A 20,515-nucleotide genomic window follows, 5' to 3' on the forward strand; every position below is an offset into this window, starting at 1 on the left:
TAGGTGTAATTTTCAACCAAGAAAATTCCATACATTCAAGAAAAAGCATTGTGTTTATTTTCCTCCAGTTTCTGATGCTTTTTGGCATTTAAAGTTTATATAACCTGAATATCATTTGAAAACTAGCATTTTTTTCTGATATAATATTGATTTTTTAAAAACTATATTAAAAATAACTAATCTGATACATGGAAAAATGACTTATGGTTCTTGGGATAAGAAGTGAGTTCCAGCAGCGTCCTGCGGCCCTGCAATGCTAGACTGAATATATCTCCTCCCTTTCCAGCATCGGATGTCACTTCTCAAACAACATTCTAGGGAAGCAGCAAAGTTAACACTGGGAGTTAAAGCTTGGATAAAGTGAATTGCCACTGAGATCTGTTCTTGTCACCAGACCCCTCAACAGCGTGAAGCTGGTGGGAAGTGAGAGACTGCCAGCCTACTGTTTTTAAGAGTTTACAAAGTTGTGAAAAAAATATGCTTGGAAAAGCAAGAGAGGGTTGGAAAGGCTGAGAACAGAAAGGACAGGAGAGCCTAGGAGACTGTAAGGGAGTAAAGGTGGACATTTGTGTCCTCCAGTTCCTCAGAGCAGAATATAAGTTTACTGAATTTCTAGAGGTTAATGTGAAAACTGGGAGAAGGTTCCTGCTGGCTCTCACTCAGAACACTGCTGTACTGGGAGTCATCCTCCACAAGGGCAAGCTGGTGTCAGGAGCATGGGAGCAATGTGCTCTCCCACTGCCCCAATTCAACAGCTGGTCTTGCACAGGTGGAAGAGGCTACTGACTCAAGGGACGCTGCCCTGCCTGTATGGGTAGACATCATTTTGCTTATTTAGGGTATCTCTGAACATAGCAAAAGTAGTAATAACATACCTGGAGAGATTAAAAGCTAAAGTTAAAAGAATATAACATACAATTATTTTAAGTGTAGAAAGAATCTATTAAGAAATTACAACAGGGTTCATTATGACAGAATATTCTCTCCAGTTCCTAGTTGGTACTGGATTCAAAAGCATAATTAAAACCACACACACTCATAAACTAGAAACTGTGGCAGAGCTAGGAAAAGAGAGGTCAAGTAAGTTGAATTAAAAGAAGGGGCAGGAAATTCTGCTTCTTACTCTAAGCTATGACAATGATTTATTCCCTTACTATGGATCTTACAGATGTAGTCATTCCTTGTTCTTAATCTGTGAGGGAATGACGGAAGGTTTCTGTAAACTGGCAATTGACCATTCTCCCAGTACAGAAAGAGTAGGAAGCAGCAACTAGGACACACTGCGGTTTGGTAATACTGTACTGATCCAATGGCTTTGTTAGATTAGCTGCAACCTTGTGTTTTAAATTAAAAAGATTTGCAAAATTTCTTGTTTAGCTCCTTTGATCCACTGTGGTTACTGAACATAGCTCTACATTCAAACCTTAATCTTTCTGAGCCTCAGCAATGGGTTGTTTTTTCCCCCTGTTATTACCTACCTTCCATGGATTCTGCGAATTACCATAAGTAATTTTAGTGATGTGTTTTAGTACTTAATTACTACAGAATTTAATATTGAATACAGTATTACTGAACAGTACCTACCAAATGAAGTGATGGAAGCAGACTAAATACAATTCAGCTTTTTTTTTTGTAAGGAGGGAAAGGGTTTTGAGCAGTTCTATGAAAAAGCTGGATGCTGGTACTGAGATCAGTTTTTGCCTGGTATGTTGAACTGAATCAGATCATGAAGAAGCCAGACGGTATTTTTTCCCCATTCTTTGCAATTCTTCTTAATTTTTTCAGACTTATGCATATTTAGAAATAAAATCTAGGCAGGTGGGCAGGACAATATGATAGAAATGCCAGGCATAAAAGCAAGTGGACAGGACAGCAAAAGAGCAAGTATCGGTGAGTAAGCAGACTCAAAGAGCAGCAGGGGGACACTATATTCAAGGATCAGGTGAAAAGGCAGGAGGAGAATGCCAGACATTCAGCAAGTCGATAAAGCAGTACCAAACAGTCAGCAGGTGTGCCAAGCAGCAGAAGAGCAATTCCACAAAGTCAGCAGATGCACTCAGCAGGAAGGTGATGCCAGGAACTCGGAGCAGGAGACAGGGCAGCGGAAGGCCAATGCCCATGTGCAATCAGATCGAAAGGACATTAAGGAGGCGATACATGCCGTTCAACAGATGGACCGGGCAGTAGGTAGTCAGTGTCAAGCAATTAGCTGGTCAAGAGGCAATGCCAGTCAGGCAAAGGGCCAAGATTTCAGGAGGACAACGCCACACAGCCAGCAGGTAGAGAGAATAAAAGAGAGTAGTGAATGCCAGGCAGTCCCCAGACAGGCAAGGCAGCAAAAGACCAAAGCCCATGAATAATCAGATGCGACTGTCAGCAAGGACAAAACATAAGCCTGCCAACCAATTGGCAGGGCAGCAGGGTGGCAGTGCTTTTTCAATAACTTAGGATACCATGAGTGAAACAGTCCCAAGAATCTAGATGCTCACCCTCTGGTAATATCATTAGATCAGAGTGAACCATGAAAATCCACAGGAGAATAGCACACAAATGGAAACAGCAGATGAGTCTGACCCTAGCACTTGGGGAGGCCATGGGACCTTCCTATAAAACAAAAATATGAGAATCCACAAGAAAATCAAACAAATGGGAAAAATGTGTCTAAAATCTGTTTCTGATGATGATTAAAAAAGCAAAAAAATACTAGCAAAGAATTAGTTTGGAAATGATTGGGTGGGATTGAAGATGTTGCTTACCCCTCTCTGGAGCCCACATAATGGGAATGTTGGGAATTTCTGCAGCAGAAAAACAGAAGAGAAAAGGGATTTCTGACTCCCAGTTCAAGGAAAGCATGTCAAATTAGGACTGGGTAATCTCTTTGGGCAAAAAATAAAAATTCAACTGAATCTTTGCCCATCCCCAGATACATGCCTTTATTGAGGTTTGCAAAAAACTTAAGAAGCCCACATCACTTTCATCTCATGACATCCCACCCTTATTCCCCAAAACCACACTTACCTCTAGCACAAGGTGTATAAGAGGGGAAAGGGGATGTTCTTGTGAGCTCATTCCCACATCCACTGCAAAATAGCTTGTGAAGATGAACAGGAGTACCCATTAGCCACTGCCGGCCATTTGTGAGATAAACTGAAGAAGTCATTAACTGTTACTTATCACTAGTGTAGATTGGTGTTTGAATTTGGCTTACATACACCCACATTCTAATGAAAAGAATTAGTCTTATGAGTCTTCTGGGGTAACCCTCTTCTATGGCAAGAGTTGCAAAACTGTGAAACTTATCAACACCTTTTTTTACCTTGAATCTCCTCTTCTCTTTAACTTAAGCACTCTGTTATTAAACATGGTTGGTTTTTTAAACAAATTAAACCATGTTTCAGAAATCTTAGCTGCTGCTCTATTTCAGAAACATGTAAGAAACTCTGGTATATAAGAACTGAGAAAATCCCAGCAGTAATAAAATCCAGTAATTTAACTCATTTGTCATTTCAGTCACGAGTCTTTTTATTCAGTAAGTATCTTCCTAGCAACTAAAAGTCAACTGACCAAGAATCAAACCTCACTATTTCTGTCCTCTTAGAAGTCCACATCGTGTGTGTACATATCCGTCTGTGCTTTAACTTCTTAGTGGTAACACTGAAAACCTACATGTCACTTTGATAAGGCAATAATATGCAACAAGAAGGCAACTCTTCCCTCTCCTGGAAACTGTAGAGAACCTTAGACACAATAAAGGAATCATTAGTTCTGCTGTGCACTGCTGAATTAGGATTTGGAAAGGTCACAGAGACAGAATCCATATGCACTTGCCATGTACTCATTCACAACAAAGCTTTTAAGGAATACAGTAGTAATAGGCTAAGCTGACAGAACATACTGATCCTCTGGGGTATCAGCCACTCATTCTCCTCCGAGCTGAGCAAGGCACAGGAATAATAGAGGTTAATATAAATTCAAATTTAGAATTTGGGGTGATAGAACAGGAATTTCTTCCACACCCAAACTTTCCTGTATCAAACACTACTATTTGGGCTTAGAACAAAATGACAGGAAATTTAGGCAGAGGAGACCAAGAGATTTCCATCATATGATTTGTAATGGCGTAAACCAACCAGGAACAGCACACACTGGCTGAACCAGAGCAGGTATTAATACTGTAGAGTACTTAGAGCATGCATTGGCAGCTTTATAAAATCCTGTAATTTTATGGCCAGCAGCAACTACAGTTAGCTGCACCACATCAAGAACAAAATTGCTAGCACTTCCTCTCCAAAGGGAGATCTTTCAAGGCTCAATGAAAATGAACTATGACAAACTGATCTCAGCGAACCATAAGAAAATGTTTATTTGTGTAGGAAAAGATGGACTTTTAAAATCTATTGAAAGTATAAATGTCAATAATAAATAATCAATAGTAAATCATGCACCTCACTATTAATTTGGGTATTCTCATTACAAAAGAATTGGGAAGAAGAATATATGCATGAAGTGACAAGAAGCTAAAATATGGTCTAAATTAAGATTAAAAAGTAATTATTTTCTTGTCCGTAACTGATAAGACTTTCATGCCTGAGTGTGACAATAGTCATTTTGGTTTTCTATTCTGGTACTCACACTGAGTCAACATTTTGCTAAAGCTTCACTGCTCCATGTGGTAGCAATTAGCAGAAGCAGGCAAAAGACTAGTTACAATCCTAAGAATAACTACTGAAGCCAGCTGCTTTCCAAGACCCTTCTAGTTTCTTTCCACTTAGTGGCTGGAAAAGCTCCTACACAGCAGGCAAGGAGCAAATGAGAAATTCTCTACTCTTTAATAAGTATTAGTTTTAATGATCAACTATTTCAATAGTGAGTCACTTTGCTATTCTGGTGTGCTTATGTCAAAAGGACTAACTCACTCAATTTTTGATACATCTTAAATCCAAACCAGTATTTGCTCTCTAGTTATCATTTCTTTAAGATGCCTTCACAGAGAAGTCTTCCTAACGTGTCTATACATTTTTTTTAATTTTCTCCGTATTAAGTTTTTATTAAACTCTTTGTAATAGACCATGACCCGAAAAAAATTACACATTAAGGGCAAGAATTGCATTATTCCAGGCCTGACAATGTTTTCAAGATTATTTTGCCTTAACCTGATGTTTAATTTTGTTCAATACCCTATTATCTGCTGTAAAGAGATGTTTTAATGGAAACTATTTTTAGAAACGCCTAAGAGGAAAAAAATTCCAAAAGTTCCAAATTGAAAATTTTGTTATGCAGAAGTCCTAAGGCAGGCTTATTTTTCTCTCCCAGTTACAGAAAGGACTGAAAGATCTATCCACTGTTGTGGCTACACTGCTAATAGGAGCCAAGCCAGTTAATTTAAACTAACAGAGATGTCCATATGAGCTATGGTCCCTACAGTGAAAACACAGCTAAAAGGCACCAGTAATACCAACAGGAGAACCTTTTCTTTACTCCAATAAAAAGTAAATTATAATCATATTGTTCTTCTGGGTGTATTTTTGAAAGTATTTGGGATCACTGGGACATGAACCATTTGTCCACCCATAGGATATGCTGAGTCTTCTTCCAACTTCCATTCTGAAATTACCTTGGAATAAAAAACTTAATTGCGAAATTTAAGATAAAAAAGTGAGATTTCCTGGCTCATTGCTATGGCTTAGCTTCTCATTCTACGAAACATTCAAATTCCTTACTGCTGTTTTACTACTGTTTTCTTCTTTTCAACAGAGCTCGCAAATGTTTCATACATGTTTGAAAGAGAAAACAGAACTTCTATTTGCTATTTGAGAGTACTAAGGAAAGCTAAAATAAAGCAAATAAAAGTTGATTCTCAAATGGGCAAAAATACCCAATTGCTTAACAGGAATTCTATTAGTATTATCTTTTGGATATGATGGTCAGATGACTTTACACAGAAGGCTAATACATTAGTTAAAGAATTTAAAAGATATTTGCCCCAGCATCCTCAGCTAATATTATCAGAGTTTTGCATTTCCAAAAAAGAGACAGAGAAGCAATTCATGTAATCCTTTTGGATGCAGGAAACAAAATTGCTTATTTATTAATTTCAGGATCCATTTGATTCAAACTATCTTCTCATTTAACATATACAGAACATAAGGCTACAATAGGCTATCATCTAGTTTGGCCTTCCACACAGGATAACTCATTAAACATCATCCATGACTTCTGCATGGAGTACAAGATAACTTGAGTTTTATAAGCCACCTCTCCCACAATCAATTGCTTTTGATTTGACAGAATTAAAATGGAGAATACAGCTCTTCTTTAGGGAATTTGTGTGATTAATCTCTCATTGTTAAACAAAGAAACCAACCCAAACACATAAAAACCTGCCATTATGATGATTTTCTTATTTGACTTTTCTGGTTTGAGCTTCCTATTACCAGCTATTGTTAAAATTGTCTTTAGTAGACTAAGCAAGCTGTTGGTACCTTACATTATTATTTCCCAAAGAAAGTACAGGTAAAAAACAGTGTTCTTTATGATAAACTAAACAGACTGAGTTGTGTAACTCTCACAGAAAGCATCTCTCCTAGCCATCACATTTTTTTTGACCTTTTTCTGTATCCATTATGACATTTGAAGCTTTTTAAAAAGGGAATGTCAGAAAAACATGCAGCTTTCTATTTTAGACATGTCAGTCCCATATACAGAGACAAAAGTATGCTCTGTATTCCTGTTCCTTTTTTTCCCCTCCCATCTTTATACTTCTCCGTGTTGGGAAATCTAGACAGAAACAAGTTGAGACACACAGATTCTTTTAATCCAGTATCTCAGCTGGATACACAAAGAAACATGTTCAACACTGCTGTTTATGTAGCAGAATATCAAGAATTTACCAAGCCCTCTTTATTTATCAAAATAAGCATTCTTCAGGAATGCGCTCTCTGCGTATATTTCCTCCTTATTTTGTTTTGGGTTTTTTTGGGGGGGGTGGGGTGAGGGGGTTCTTTTCTATTTTTGTGTAACCTCTGATATTCAAGTAAATGGAGCTGAAATGGGATCTGGCTTCCTTCCCTCTCACATTTCTCACTATAGCTGTCCTGGCAGCTCGCAGGTGTTTCCATGCAGTGACTGAAGTTGATAGCACAACCAAGCTCTTCATGATGCTGGTGTGTTACCAAGTTTTCCTGAGAAACTCAAACAAGAGAAGAGAGAGTGCACGTCTTAGCACTTCATAAGTCAGCTAAATCGGTTTGGAATTTCCCAAGACACAGGTACTTCTGTAACCTGACGGTGTACTGTGTAGTGCAAATAATCTGTATACTGCTGCTTCTCCACGAAACTCGTAATAGTTGTTTAGTGAAAAATGTTCTGCAACTAAATATTTCAATTCTGCTGTAATAACAGGCCTTCCAAATACAAGATTTAAAATCTAATTATAGAATTTTTAACTAAATGAATAGGGCACATAAATATATTTGGATTTTTATAACACTAAATACAGTGTTTCAAATAATACATTTTATTGAAAAATTAAAGCAAACTGGATAAAGACCTAATTATACAAACTAGGAACTGTCAGGAGGACTAAGAAAAAGGTAATGGTACCTTCTAGAGTTGCTGATAAACGTTTAACAGAGTACCACAGAATTCGGAAGAAGCCTGTCACAGAGCAGTCTATCCCATTTAAGCATAGCTGCTGCCTAGATGCACCTGGCAAGGTTTCATAATTCAGACCCTTTAGGAGCAAGCCGGGTTGGAAACATAATTTTCTAAGAAATATGGAGAACAATAGTTCCCAAAAGGTCTGATGGTGAGTTAGAGGATCAGACATCATACATACACAGCACACTTCATTATAAATAGCTCTACACAGAAATCAAACTTCACGGGGAGTGAGACCTCCAATAAGAGATACGGAAAACTTCAGTCTTAAAACAGACTACAAAAATAAATGCTGGAAAAGGTTATTAAATTGCAGCATACCGTGAATATTGAAGGGTGAAAAACCGAAACAACAGCCTGGGTAATTAGAGGTTGGACAATTTCATAGTATTCCTACCACAAAATGACTAATGTGAGATGAAGAGTTCATTCTTCCTCACTGTGGAGCCATCCTGAAGTGACAGTTTGTAAAAGAAAATTAGTTTCTTTTGGCCCAGTGACAACACTGAGATTTTTTGGTATGGCACTATGAGTTGAATACTGCTGAAGAACAGAAGTACTCCCATATCCACAATGAACAATACTAGAAATCCCGCTGCTCTGGAAAGGCACTATTTGAACCAGGGAGGACAAAAAAAACCTACATACTATTTCTAGTTTAAATTATTTCCTATTAAATGGAAATTGTTATTTGAAATGTCTCTGTGGATTTGGGTTAATCTGGGGGGAACACGTGTGGCTGTGAGAGTATGGCTATAACATGACGTAACCTGTTGTGTCACAAGCATCTTATTTCATTAACGAAGTTGAAGGGGAAGCAAACAAACAGACAGAACATATGAAAATTACAAATAATAGAGATTAGGAGGGTTGCCAACACTACTTGGGACAGAGAAATGGAAGGATACAGACATTAAAATAGTCTTTGGAAATAAAATGGAATTTGAAGAAAAACTCACACTGAATTCCAAGGAGAAATGTGGGAAACAGCAACAGTGAAAGATGCCTTAGGGAACTGGGAAAAGCCAGGTGATAGAAAATTTACAATTGGTAATAATTATAAAAATGCTGGTGCAGTTTTGAACTGAATATACAAAGAATTTATATCACAGCAGAATAGAGACTTTCTTCTCTCCAAACATGGCTTTTGTATGGCTAGGTTTGGAGTATTTTGTTCATTCTGAGCATGCTTTTTTCAGAAAAATACTGACAAATAGGAGGGAGTTCCAGAGAACAATGATTTCTTTTCATGGACTACAGAACTTTGATGAAAGAATAAACAAATATGCATATATTGTCAGATTAAATGAAGTGTGTTTCTAAATACATTTAAAACCAGTCTATAAATATTGAAGAATATAATCAGCAAGAACCAAAAGGAGCATTCATAATTTTTCCAGAGCATTGGAAAAGGAGGAAGACTGCAAGGAAACATCTGTCTGGTTTTACATGATGGAAGAGAGCTCTTCTATGCTTCTTCTAAAGTCTTATCTTAAAATTTCAGGGCTGACAATTATCTGCAGTGTGGCTGAACTATTTGTGAATACACATAGCAACACAGCTCAAGGATGTCTAGCATCATTTGAGGTATAATAAGTTGACTTCTTTTGGTATTATATAAGTACATAAAGTTAGTCTTGTAGCAGGGCAAACAAGACTTGCGAGCCACACTAGAGATGAAGGATAAGAAAACAGCTGAAAGACTTTGTTAGGGGGCAGAAAAGTGAATTTTTTGGATGTACAATTTTGCAAAAGAATAAATGTAAAAGTAGAGAAGACAGAAGACAGAAAACTGCGCAGAGCACCTGTATACATGAAATTTTTGCTTTCTCCTTCATACTGACCAACAGCAATACAGAAAATACATTTCTATCTCAGAAGGATACCTAGTGATTGATAAAAATGCTGCCACATTATTTAAATTTTTTCACAAAAAATAATGTATATTATCATTAACATTCTGTAAGAACTGTAACTGTCTACCACTCAAGTACTGTAGTTCCAAGGAAAAAATGTTTGCATCTGGAAATATAAAACAAAAGTTCCCTAAATAACTTAACTTGGGCCATATGTAAAGCCCTGATCTCTGTCCAGCAACAAACACTTTTTAAATCAACAAGCAGACTGTATGAGCATTTCCAGTATGGATTTAAAGACTACCCCCATAAATTACAGGCAAAATAAGATTGTAAAAAAAATGTGGTTGTATCTACAAAATTAAGCCTACACTTTGGCTTTAGTCCAAATGCAAACTACTACCAACTGCCATAATAGATGAAGAACTACAGCATTCACTAATAAAATCTACAGCACAGTTTCCTTCAAAGTCAACCATCCATTGGGTGAATTTTGGTTTTTAAATATCCACATGCATTTAATCACTTCTAGCTGTGTAGACAAGAAGTGAAGGATATTCACACTGCTTAATTCAATTGACCTTTGCCCCTCAAAATGTGACTCATAGCAACTAACTCAAAAGCTTCTCCCCACCGACTAGACCAAAGCTATAAATTTAGGGAGCAGAGATAGGTAAGGAAAATCAGATATTGCAAATATTCCTAAAATCATCTATTCCATTATATGAAAAAAAGTCATTACACATCATTGAAACAACTGCAAGAACTTGGTATGACTCTGATATAGTGTTCAAAAGCCAAAGTGAATGGGGAAACTGAGTAATTTTTTTTTAAACTTAATAAAAAATTTCTGAAGTTTCAAGAAGTTATTTTTAATAGATACATTATGCTAGGCACTTAGTTTCAATTTAATTAATAATTACAAAATTCAATTAACATTAATTCTTTGGGCTGTAAATACTCTTAGGAACTAAGTTTATTTTGTACAGTACAATAGCAATTATGTATCTATGCTCAGAAAAGAAAGCAGAAAAACTTGTTTTCTAATTGAAAGTACAGGAGGATTAAGGAGAAGTAGGACTGAATCATTCCAGCTGAAATATGACCCGAGGGACCAGTCTCCCTACTCTCAGGAAAAATGCTAAAATGTCTTCCAGTATCAGATTCAATTATTACCAGTTTTAAAATTATGTCTTAAAGATGACATCTCAATAGCACAATGTCATCATGATCACATTGTTTCATTATCAGTTCAGTAATGAGAGGAGAGCATGCTGGACGAACACCATACACGGAAGAGATTAAAACCAATTCCTACATCAGTCCAAGTTTTTCTGAAGGCTTGCTATTGCATATTTCATGTTGATATAATGAATTTTCCATTTTGAATTGGCTCTCCCATTGACCCAAAAGACATAAAATACGGGGCCAAAGCTTAGGCTTCTTTGTATGTTTTTGTTATGACACATACTGGCAAACTAATTTTCTTCCCTTAAAAACATTTGTTTGAATGAATGATCTAATAAACCCTATCATAAGAACAAACCTTATCATTGCCACTTCGTAATAAAAACTGGGACTCGATCTCTCCACTGTGATTTAAGTTTAGTCTTGCAAGTTAATCCAACTTAAATGAGTGAAAAGTGAATAAATACTGTCCTATATAAATTCTTCCAAAGTATGGGAATAATTTGACAGTCAGAACACATAATTCTGTTATAACCAACCGAAGTCTTGCATACTACTACATTTAAAAACAATGCATTTTTTCTTTAGTACAAGTTATTAATGATTTTTATATCAATGTGGTTTTATTATATAGTCTAAAGACACTTCAACAACTCAGATAATTTTTAAAATGGCTCACTGTAACATCAAAACTAATCAAACAAATCATCACCACCTGTCTTAATTAGTTTGAGTACGAGCAATGAAGCAATGTAAGGAAAATATTAGATGTTCATGTGCAGAGTTCTCATTTGTTTATTTCTTGTCCCAAATGCTGCTTGAGAATCTGTGGCTAATTTTTGGCACTGGATGCAATGCTTCCTCTGGCACTACTGCCTAGGCTCGACCCTGCATAAAGGTAATAAATCAGGAAAACTGAAGCAGAAATTCAGCCCTCCTTTTACACAGTGCTGGGAATACAATCTTCAAAACCATTAAGTTAGTTTGCAAGTAAGAGACCAATTCAGCCAATGCACTTTTCAATTTTGTGTTGCTTTAGCACAGTGAATCATCTGCAAATTCAGTTCCACTAGCTAGCACACTGTGGTCACCTTATACCGTCCCCATTTTCTGATACACAGACCCTTAGGTTTTAGTTACCCAAGGTTTCTAGTATATAATCTAAAAACATCAGAAGTAACATACAGGAGCATTTTCTTTATATGTTTGTTTAGTTACACTAACGTTATACAACGAATTAAAAAATATTTTTATATTCCTAATGGAAAAAAGTTAAACTGCAGCCGTGGTTGACAGAACACATTTGTAAGTAAAAAGCATTGTAGGAATGTTGTAATGAACTCAAATCAACACTAAGTTGAAAATCTAAGCAATTGAAAACTTACATGAGTACTTAAGAGAAATCTAAAGATGTTAAATTATGGAAATAAACACTTCAGGCACTCAATCTTAATTCTGCCCTTTAGTGACCATAAGCAAACCAAAAAAAGTATGTGATTTTAAAAGTTTATATTAATCTAATTTGGAACCATAAATACCAAAATACTTCAACATCAATCACACAGTCATTTCATATGACAACTCATGGCCATGAGGTTATTAGGTTAAGCTTTCTCTTGTTTTTTTTCCTTACCTTAGCTCCTTAAAAGTGGAATGTAACCAGATTTCCTGTGCAACATTTATTGGTGCAGGTTACCTCCATCTCTGTACCTGTTTAGCTTTTTTTGACAATGTGGTGTCAAGCAAATCAGTAGCAGCTTTGCACAGAATTTTTCCCCCCTACTATCTGCCTCACACTCTAACCTATAACGCAGTAGTTATCAATGCAGTAGCCTGCAAGGGACAATTAAAGGATCTCTCTTATCCCATTTTTTCTTGTGCAGGACACAAAAAAAGCCAAACAAATTTTTGCTTAGCAGTGTTGTACTGCAGTGGTAAGGAAAATTATGCCCAAAAGTCATTAGAATTTTGTTTTTTAGGGGGACTGGAAATCCATTACACTATGCCACATTTTAGTTTGAAAATCGTTTTGGGTCAGACCCCAAGGTTAAACTAATTCTCTTGTGCTATATTCTCTACTGCTTTTTCTGCTTCCAAGCTGTGTATCACTTGACCTGTCCAGAGATACTGCAAAGTAAAGTTACAGAGGAAATATCACCCCCCTCCCCCAGATTCATACATGTCTACACCAAAGGGCAGATTTTTCTTATTCCAGGACTATCTCACCTCTGGAGTGACATCTCGTGGTGCAAAACCTGTTCCTCCAGTTGTTAAAATCAAATTAAGCTCCTTTTCATCACACCAATCTATCAGCGTCTCCTGAAAGAGAACGTGAATCCTGTCAGATCTAACAAGTAATACATCGGACACAGTTATCTCAGAAAACACCTGAAGACTTGAAATGTCTTAAAAACAGAGATGCACACAATAAATACAGGGAATTGTAAAATCACTCATAGCTTTTTTAACAAAGATTTTAAACCACTATTTATAACCAACATATGACAGAATAATTCAAGTATCCATCATAGTATTTTTAGAAATGTAAACTGAAATTCTGTTCTCCATCTCTTGACCTGAAACGGAAAACAAGAATTCACAGTTATTCATTTATACCACTGTTTGAGATATAAATATAATGCTTTGACACATATTAATAGAGTATGCCCATTTCAGTAACTTTGGTTTCTGCACTCCACTTTTTAATAGCCTGAAAAAAGCAAGAACCACATATTTGTAAGCTTATCTACTAAAAGATGCAATAATACACTTCACACAGCAACACAAAAGATTATCTATAATCATCTTTTCTACATTCCTTATAACATCTCAGTAGGACTGTGTATACCAATTCCAAGGCTGGACTAAGAAAGCTTAATAAATCTGTCATGTAAATTCAGTGACCTACAATACTGGGGAACTCATGATACTAGAGAAGTGTTCAATTTGATTTGCATTCATTTTTCAAGTAACATTTTAAATTAGTTTTCAAACTGTGATAAAAATTTGACATAAGCAGAAAATTTATTTAGTCTCCATATGATTATATCACTTATCCTTCACACTCTACTGTGGGCTAGCACAACAACAGAATGTCTGCTTGGAGCTCACAATCAGCTGTGTTACATGAAGTACACTCATGTATTACACAGTAAAGTAACCATCTGCAGAAATCAGTCAGATCAATTACTTAGCTATCTTTATTCTAGCAAAGAAACCTCATTATTTGAAAAAGTTTAGGGCACATTTATGTTTCTGGAGTATTATATTGAGGAGGAATGAACTGTTTTGGTGACTGTTGGCTAGAAGCTTATTATTTACCATAAAATTAGAGCTGAGCAATATACTGATTAAAAAAAGCTTAAAATACTGTTGATGGTCATAAAACTGTCCAGAACATTTTAAAAAGTACTACCAATTTAGACTAATTCTCAGGTGTATGTTCTGCAGGCTTAGCACTGCTATGTAACTTCCAGTTAAGAGAAAGCTCGTATACAGCCTCTTCCAAATTGCAGGTAGAATAAACTTGTGTCTGCCTGCAAGTCCCATCATGCAAATGTATCCAAGGATCACTTGAAGTGGCAAAGCCAAAGGTTCTGCTTTTATTTCTCCTTTCTTTACTCATTTCTTCCACTTCCCCTTTTGTGTTATCTCTTGTCTTTATTAAAATCATATTCATCTTTTTACTCTATCCCTTTGGAGGATGGCACTCTACTTATTGGGGCTGTAAATTACCAGAAGTTTCTGGTTATACAAACATTTCGAATAAGCTCAAGAAAACAACACACATACTATCTCAGATCCGTACATAGATGAACTATTAAGTTTGACTTAACATTTTGAAAAAATATGAATTACGGTAGTAAAAAGTATTTTAAGTCTTAAAAATGTTTGCTTCAATAACATAGATATGCATCAGAAAAATTATTTTAGAGGTGGCACCTCTATTTTATCATGTAGAAACATATTTGTCTTGACTTCGAACAGCTACAAATTTCAGAGAATACTTGAGAGAAGTTCAGTGTAAAAATGGTGTGTGGTAAAGTTAGAGCTTAATATTGTATATATTTTAAAAATTATTACATCAAGAAAAATTTGTCAGTATAAAACAGGAGGGAGAGATTTTGTGTTTTTTTTTCTAATGAAGCATTTATCTTCAGATAAAATAAACCCCACCAAACTCCAACTGGTTTTATAGAGAAAAAAAATCCTTCCTCTGTTCTCATTTTGCTACAGTTCAATAATACTCCAGTTAACAGGGAAAAAAATGTCATGTGATAGCCTAGAAAAACCTAAAGAAATCAGTATACACCCTAACGCTTCAAATAAACTGAGCAATAATTAAATGCCTATTACTGTTATTCCATCAGTGTATTTAGGCAGACATATAATTCTCTATCAAGTTCTAGTTATAGTAAAGAAATATAAGCTTTCAGTAAGAAGACCTTTGACTATGAGGCAGTAAGTTTGGGTTTCATTGTATTTTAGAAGTGTAAATTCTACCACTTAGACCTTTCAAAACCATGGAAAAATACCTGAGACTGATATTCAGCTTATTTACTTTCTCTCTGTCCCACAAAACTCTATACCATAAAACTCACTGACATTTTAAGTATCTAAAAAACGAAGCACCACCCTGATCAACTGAGGACAAAAGGCTACTCATATTCACTTTGCTGCTGCCAGCAGCCCAGCTAGATTCTCCGCTGGCTTTGCATAGAACTGAATTTTCTGTGTCTTCAGATGAGAATTCCTCTAGACCTAGGACCTGATATTTGGCTTTACTGACTTTACTGGCAAATTTATTATATAACATTTCAACTAGAGAAAATTTCATTAAATAATTTTTGTGCATCTTTCTCCTCTTGTATTGTTTCATTGCTGATAAGCTTTCAAGATAAAATGAGACTATTTCAACAGGTTATGTAAATCACTGTCACTCCATTCAAATCAACAGAATTACGCTGATGGATACAAAATACATTATCTGGCTCTGAAAACAGTACTCTAAAATTACTACCAAATTTTAAAAAGCCAGAACAAAACTACAGACCTGCAGAAAAAAAAAACCCCAACCAACAAATAGCTTGATATTTTTAACAATTAATATCCTAAAATAGGCTTTATCAGTTATGTTCTAGTGTCAAGGTAGACAAGGAGAAATGAAGTCATTACAGTCAGTTCCTCTAGACACATTTTTACTTCAAAAGCACTCAACTGTGATTCTAACCTGTTCAGATTTCATTGAAGTCCTAGAATAATTACATTAATTATGTTTTTCTGCTGCACAGAAATAAAATGTCAGGCCAGTTGTCTCTTTAAGTTTTGGATTAGATCTGGTGCCCTGTCCTCTCTACTTATTTATTTGTATTTTCTCTTTTAAATACATTTAAATTTATCTCATTTAAATATGAAATCCTTGGGTCTAACATACAATTTATTTCCATCTCTTGCTCCAAAGAGCTCGTTTCAGTCAGCTCCCTCTCTCTCCCAACTTGGAACTACTTGTTGGACTTCCTATGCACTGCCCAATCTTGAAATTTTTTCAGTTGTAACACTGCTCATCAAAAACTTTGCTTAAGATCTGTTTGAATTTTCTCATGACCAGTGCTGATTTCACCAGCGCAGAAAAATCTTGCCTCATTCATTCTCTTAGTTCTTAGTCTTTCATATGTGAATTCATTGATTTTAAGGCCAATAAAGATCATTAACCCAGGGAAATAATTTCTACAGTGTGTGGCACAGTGCAGAGACCCTATGTTTACCGCAGATACATACTTGCAAATTCATACAGGCACCCTCGCATTAAGATACACTACGTCCAAAACCTGTACAGACGTATTCTTTTGGCACTGCACCTAAGCAATGCTACCTGACATTTCAGTCAGTGAATGGCTATAACACTAACAGATCTATTTCCTTCTGTGGAGGTGATTTAAACACCTCAATGTTCGAGATGCGAAACTGCCATTAGTCTAAGTTGTAATGGGCAAGTCACAGAATTTTGGTCAGCTCCTCCTGTATTTAAAACAAATTCTAGAACTCAAGCATCTCTTCACGTAACCACCCAGCCTTGATATGAAGGATTCAAGACAGAGAAAATACATCATAATTTAATTTGGTAGGGTTTTCCAGCAGCTATTTATGTTTAGCATTAAGTGGTGTGTTTCTAGTAACTGTTTCTTACTAAACATTTGTCCTGGTTTCAGCTGGGATAGAGTTAACTGTCTTCCTAGTAGCTGGTACAGTGCTATGTTTTGAGTTCAGTATGAGAAGAATGTTGATAACACTGATGTTTTCAGTTGTTGCTCAGTAGTGTTTAGTCTAAAGTCAAGGATTTTCCAGCTTCTCATGCCCAGCCAGCGAGAAAGCTGAAGGGGCACAAGAAGTTGGCACAGGACACAACCAGGGCAGCTGACCCAAACTGGCCAACGGTGTATTCCATACCATGGGATGTCACGTCTAGTTTAGGAACTGGAGAGTGGGGGCGGGGAATTGCCGCTCGGGGACTGGCTGGGTGTCAGTCGACGGGTGGTGAGCAATTGCACTGCGCATCACTTGTACATTCCAATCCTTTTATTATTGCTGTTGTCATTTTATTAGTGTTATCATTATTAGTTTCTTCTTTTCTGTTCTATTAAACCGTTCTTATCTCAACCCACGGGTTTTGCTTCTTTTCCTGATTCTCTCCCCCATCCCACTGGGTGGGGGGGGGGAGTGAGTGAGCGGCTGCGTGGTGCTTAGTTGCTGGCTGGGGTTAAACCACAACAACATTTCTGTGGGATAACACTCCCCCCATGATACGCAAGAAAGCTGCTCACAGAATGCACAATGGTAATGGTTAGCAAAGTGGGGTATTTTGTAACTCCATTAAGATACCATCCTCTAATCTCTGCAAGTAAGTGAACAGGAGAAACAAATAGAGATTCCTTTCTGGAATGAAAGGAACAGTTCCCTGATCTTTGGAGATAACTGAGGTTTGTGGGTTACTTATCTTAGTAAATTTTTGCAGTCTCCTCCAATAAAGCCTTATTACAGTCATGGGCACTCTATGTTTCTGTCCTTGATTGCTGCTTCACTTAAATAATGGAGTAGAGCAGTTCTACATGTGTAATTAATTATTTCCTTTTCAGAGTGACAGAGGCATCCATTAATTGACAAAGTATTGTAAAGCATGCTGTTAGCCAGGAATTTAAACTTGAGAAAGGTTGCAAGACTCCTCCAGTCCTCTTACTGCTACTGTACACTGCTCTTCCACATAGATACTGTATGACCATGAGTAATGCCCTTAACTGAAGCAGAAGTACTATAAAGCACACAAAAATGGTCACCGTGGATCAGACTAAATGCCTACACAGAAGAGCTGAGGTCTTGAGGACTGTCACTTTCCTGTGATGCTACAGTCCTATGGTATTTCTTGTCTTTCTTTTTGTCCTATTTTGGCATCACTTTGCTACAAGAGTGTGATAAGTCACACATGTTTATGCTTCCAAAATGATTAGAATACATTCCTTCCAATCAGTGTTATGGTGCTTACTCCTGGGATTAACATGTATACCTGTCTTCTTATCAATACGCCATTTACTTCATAATACAAGGATTGTAAAAATAATTCTAAATACATATGCATACTTTTCACACACCTTAACCATTGGAATATGACATGTACACTGTTACCATTTAAAACATTCATTAGGAAAGAATAGGGAAAGGCTAAAAAGGATATAAACAGGCAGGTTTTCATACAGAATCCATACAGAATTCTTCTATTCTATGTTCAGTACTGAAACTGGTTAAATAATTCTACAGTTAACAAGGATGTTCAGTATTTTGGCACATGCTAAATCGTTCTAGCACAGTGCAAACTTGAAGTTATTTTGCCTTATATGCACCACTAATCACATATGAAGGACCATTTAAAATATGTTAAAATAACTGAAATTGCTAAACAAATATCAATATTAAATATTAAATTTAATTATGAAACAATATACATTTATCTACATTGGACTTTGAAACAGAAGTAAGTTAGTATAAGCTCTTTTACAGACATGCATACTATCCAGAAGTTCTCAAAACAACTACACATGACTGAAAAGACCATTGTGGCTTCTGGGAAAAACTACCGATAGAGCTTAGAAATGCAAAACGCTGTGTTCTCCAGTACACACCATCTCAAAACAACAAGCTTTGTAAAATTATGTAACTTCTGTATCCGCAAATAAATCCTGTTTACTCTAGGACAGTACGTTTCAAACTGCAAGGAAAAAACATATAGCAGTATGTTTTTAAAGCTATAATGATAACTTTCCTTACGAAGCCAAGTCAAATAAGAAGAATTGTTGTACAAAAAGCCACATTAAATATCAATTTAATTTTCTTTCACTTTGTGGTCTCATGCTAAAAGAGCTAAAAGGGTGTCTGAGATAATCATAAATGAAAATTATCTAACATAATGCAGAAATTATAGTGGATGAGAATATGGAAAAACATGTCAAAGAAGACAAAGTCTGCATAGTCACAGATTTGCTAAGAAAACTGGGTATCATTTTGACCACTGAGTTTCAGGAATACAGGAATTGGCACATTAAGATCTCATAATAACCTTTACTTAGTCATGTTGCTTGAACTACTCTAGATCCCAGCTCACTAAAGATTAACCCTGATACTATGGCATGAGAGAGCATACATACTGCATGAACCAGAAATTCACGTCACAGCACACGAATACAAAGCAGGAAAAAAGAAAAAGAAAAGGTAAAAGTAATCCAATTGTTCCTCATTGTTGTATTATTGAGGAGTTAGAATCTTCTCTATTGAGCTCACTATGGCTTGTCTATTTAAAGGGGAAAATCACGTACTGAGGACCATGCAAGAACATGAATACCCATAAGCAAAGGCACTGAAGAAAAAGATAAAGAGTTGAGTTCAACATTCAGTTTGAAAAAGAGGAAAGGCCTTAGAAATGTTAATATATTCCTGGAATAAATTTCATATTTTTTCCCCTATTTCTTGTGAAGGTTTTATTTCTTATGCTCACTATTCTCTTATTGCTTGAAAGCTTCACTGATATGTAGAGGCATGAAGATATTCTTATGTGTGGAGCAACAACTTTGCAAGTAATCAATCTTAAAATTATTTAAGAATATCAGAAAATGAAATACTAAAATGCCATGAAAACATGCTCGACGTTTTCTATTACCTCTACCCGTTTTTTCCTTCCCCCACCAACAAAAGGCAGAAAGTAAGAGAGATGTTAAGATTAAGTTCAGAGTGTAATCACTGTAGTCAAGAGACCTGGATGAAACGCAAGTACATATCTCAATGTGTCGAAATAGACCTTTTCATCTTTTGAGATTTTACTGAACATAGTTAGTAGTCTTTTGAAGATTCTACAGATATATTTGCAGTTTTCAGCATTGCAGTCATTTTACATTGTTGTTTTTCTAAATACTAAGCTAATGCATTAAAAAAAATTGTAAAAATGCAACTAGTTTCTGAAATGCAAAACTAAAGGAAGAAAGTAATAAAAATGTACTCTATAAATGGCTTACATTTTAAATGGAAATTTAATTATAGGCATTTTCCATTTGAAATAAATTGCAGCTATCAAATACTTCAAGGTTCAACATATCCATGCAGCCTGTAACGTGACCTTTTTAAAAATGTACTTCACGTCTTCTAGAAGCTACTATTCATGACAATTATCCCTAAAACAGGGAAAAAAAGAAGTAGGCACTTAAGTGCAATGCTCAGCAGAGTTCATCTATGCAAATGAGTAGGGAAAGTCACGCAGAGAGATGTGCAAACAC

At 36.1% G+C, this 20,515-nt stretch overlaps 1 protein-coding gene across 19 annotated transcripts in view; it reads right to left on the reverse strand.

Annotated features, from left to right (window-relative positions):
• The window catches only part of GPHN (gephyrin), a 313,923-nt gene that overhangs the window by 142,183 nt on the left and 151,225 nt on the right, over nucleotides 1-20,515 (reverse strand). For 11 of the 19 annotated variants that reach the window (XM_052782422.1, XM_052782420.1, XM_052782415.1 and 8 more), the window contains exons 4-5: nucleotides 12,930-13,022; nucleotides 2,757-2,795 (exon numbers count right to left, since the gene is read on the reverse strand). In XM_052782422.1, the coding sequence (XP_052638382.1) occupies nucleotides 2,757-2,795; nucleotides 12,930-13,022 (132 nt within the window). The remainder of the gene's footprint in view (nucleotides 1-2,756; nucleotides 2,796-12,929; nucleotides 13,023-20,515) is intronic. The other 8 variants (XM_052782423.1, XM_052782421.1, XM_052782417.1 and 5 more) reach the window with 1 other exon arrangement.

This window comes from Harpia harpyja, chromosome 3 (assembly GCF_026419915.1).
Source record: "Harpia harpyja isolate bHarHar1 chromosome 3, bHarHar1 primary haplotype, whole genome shotgun sequence".
In the NCBI taxonomy this organism is placed as follows: domain Eukaryota; kingdom Metazoa; phylum Chordata; class Aves; order Accipitriformes; family Accipitridae; genus Harpia; species Harpia harpyja.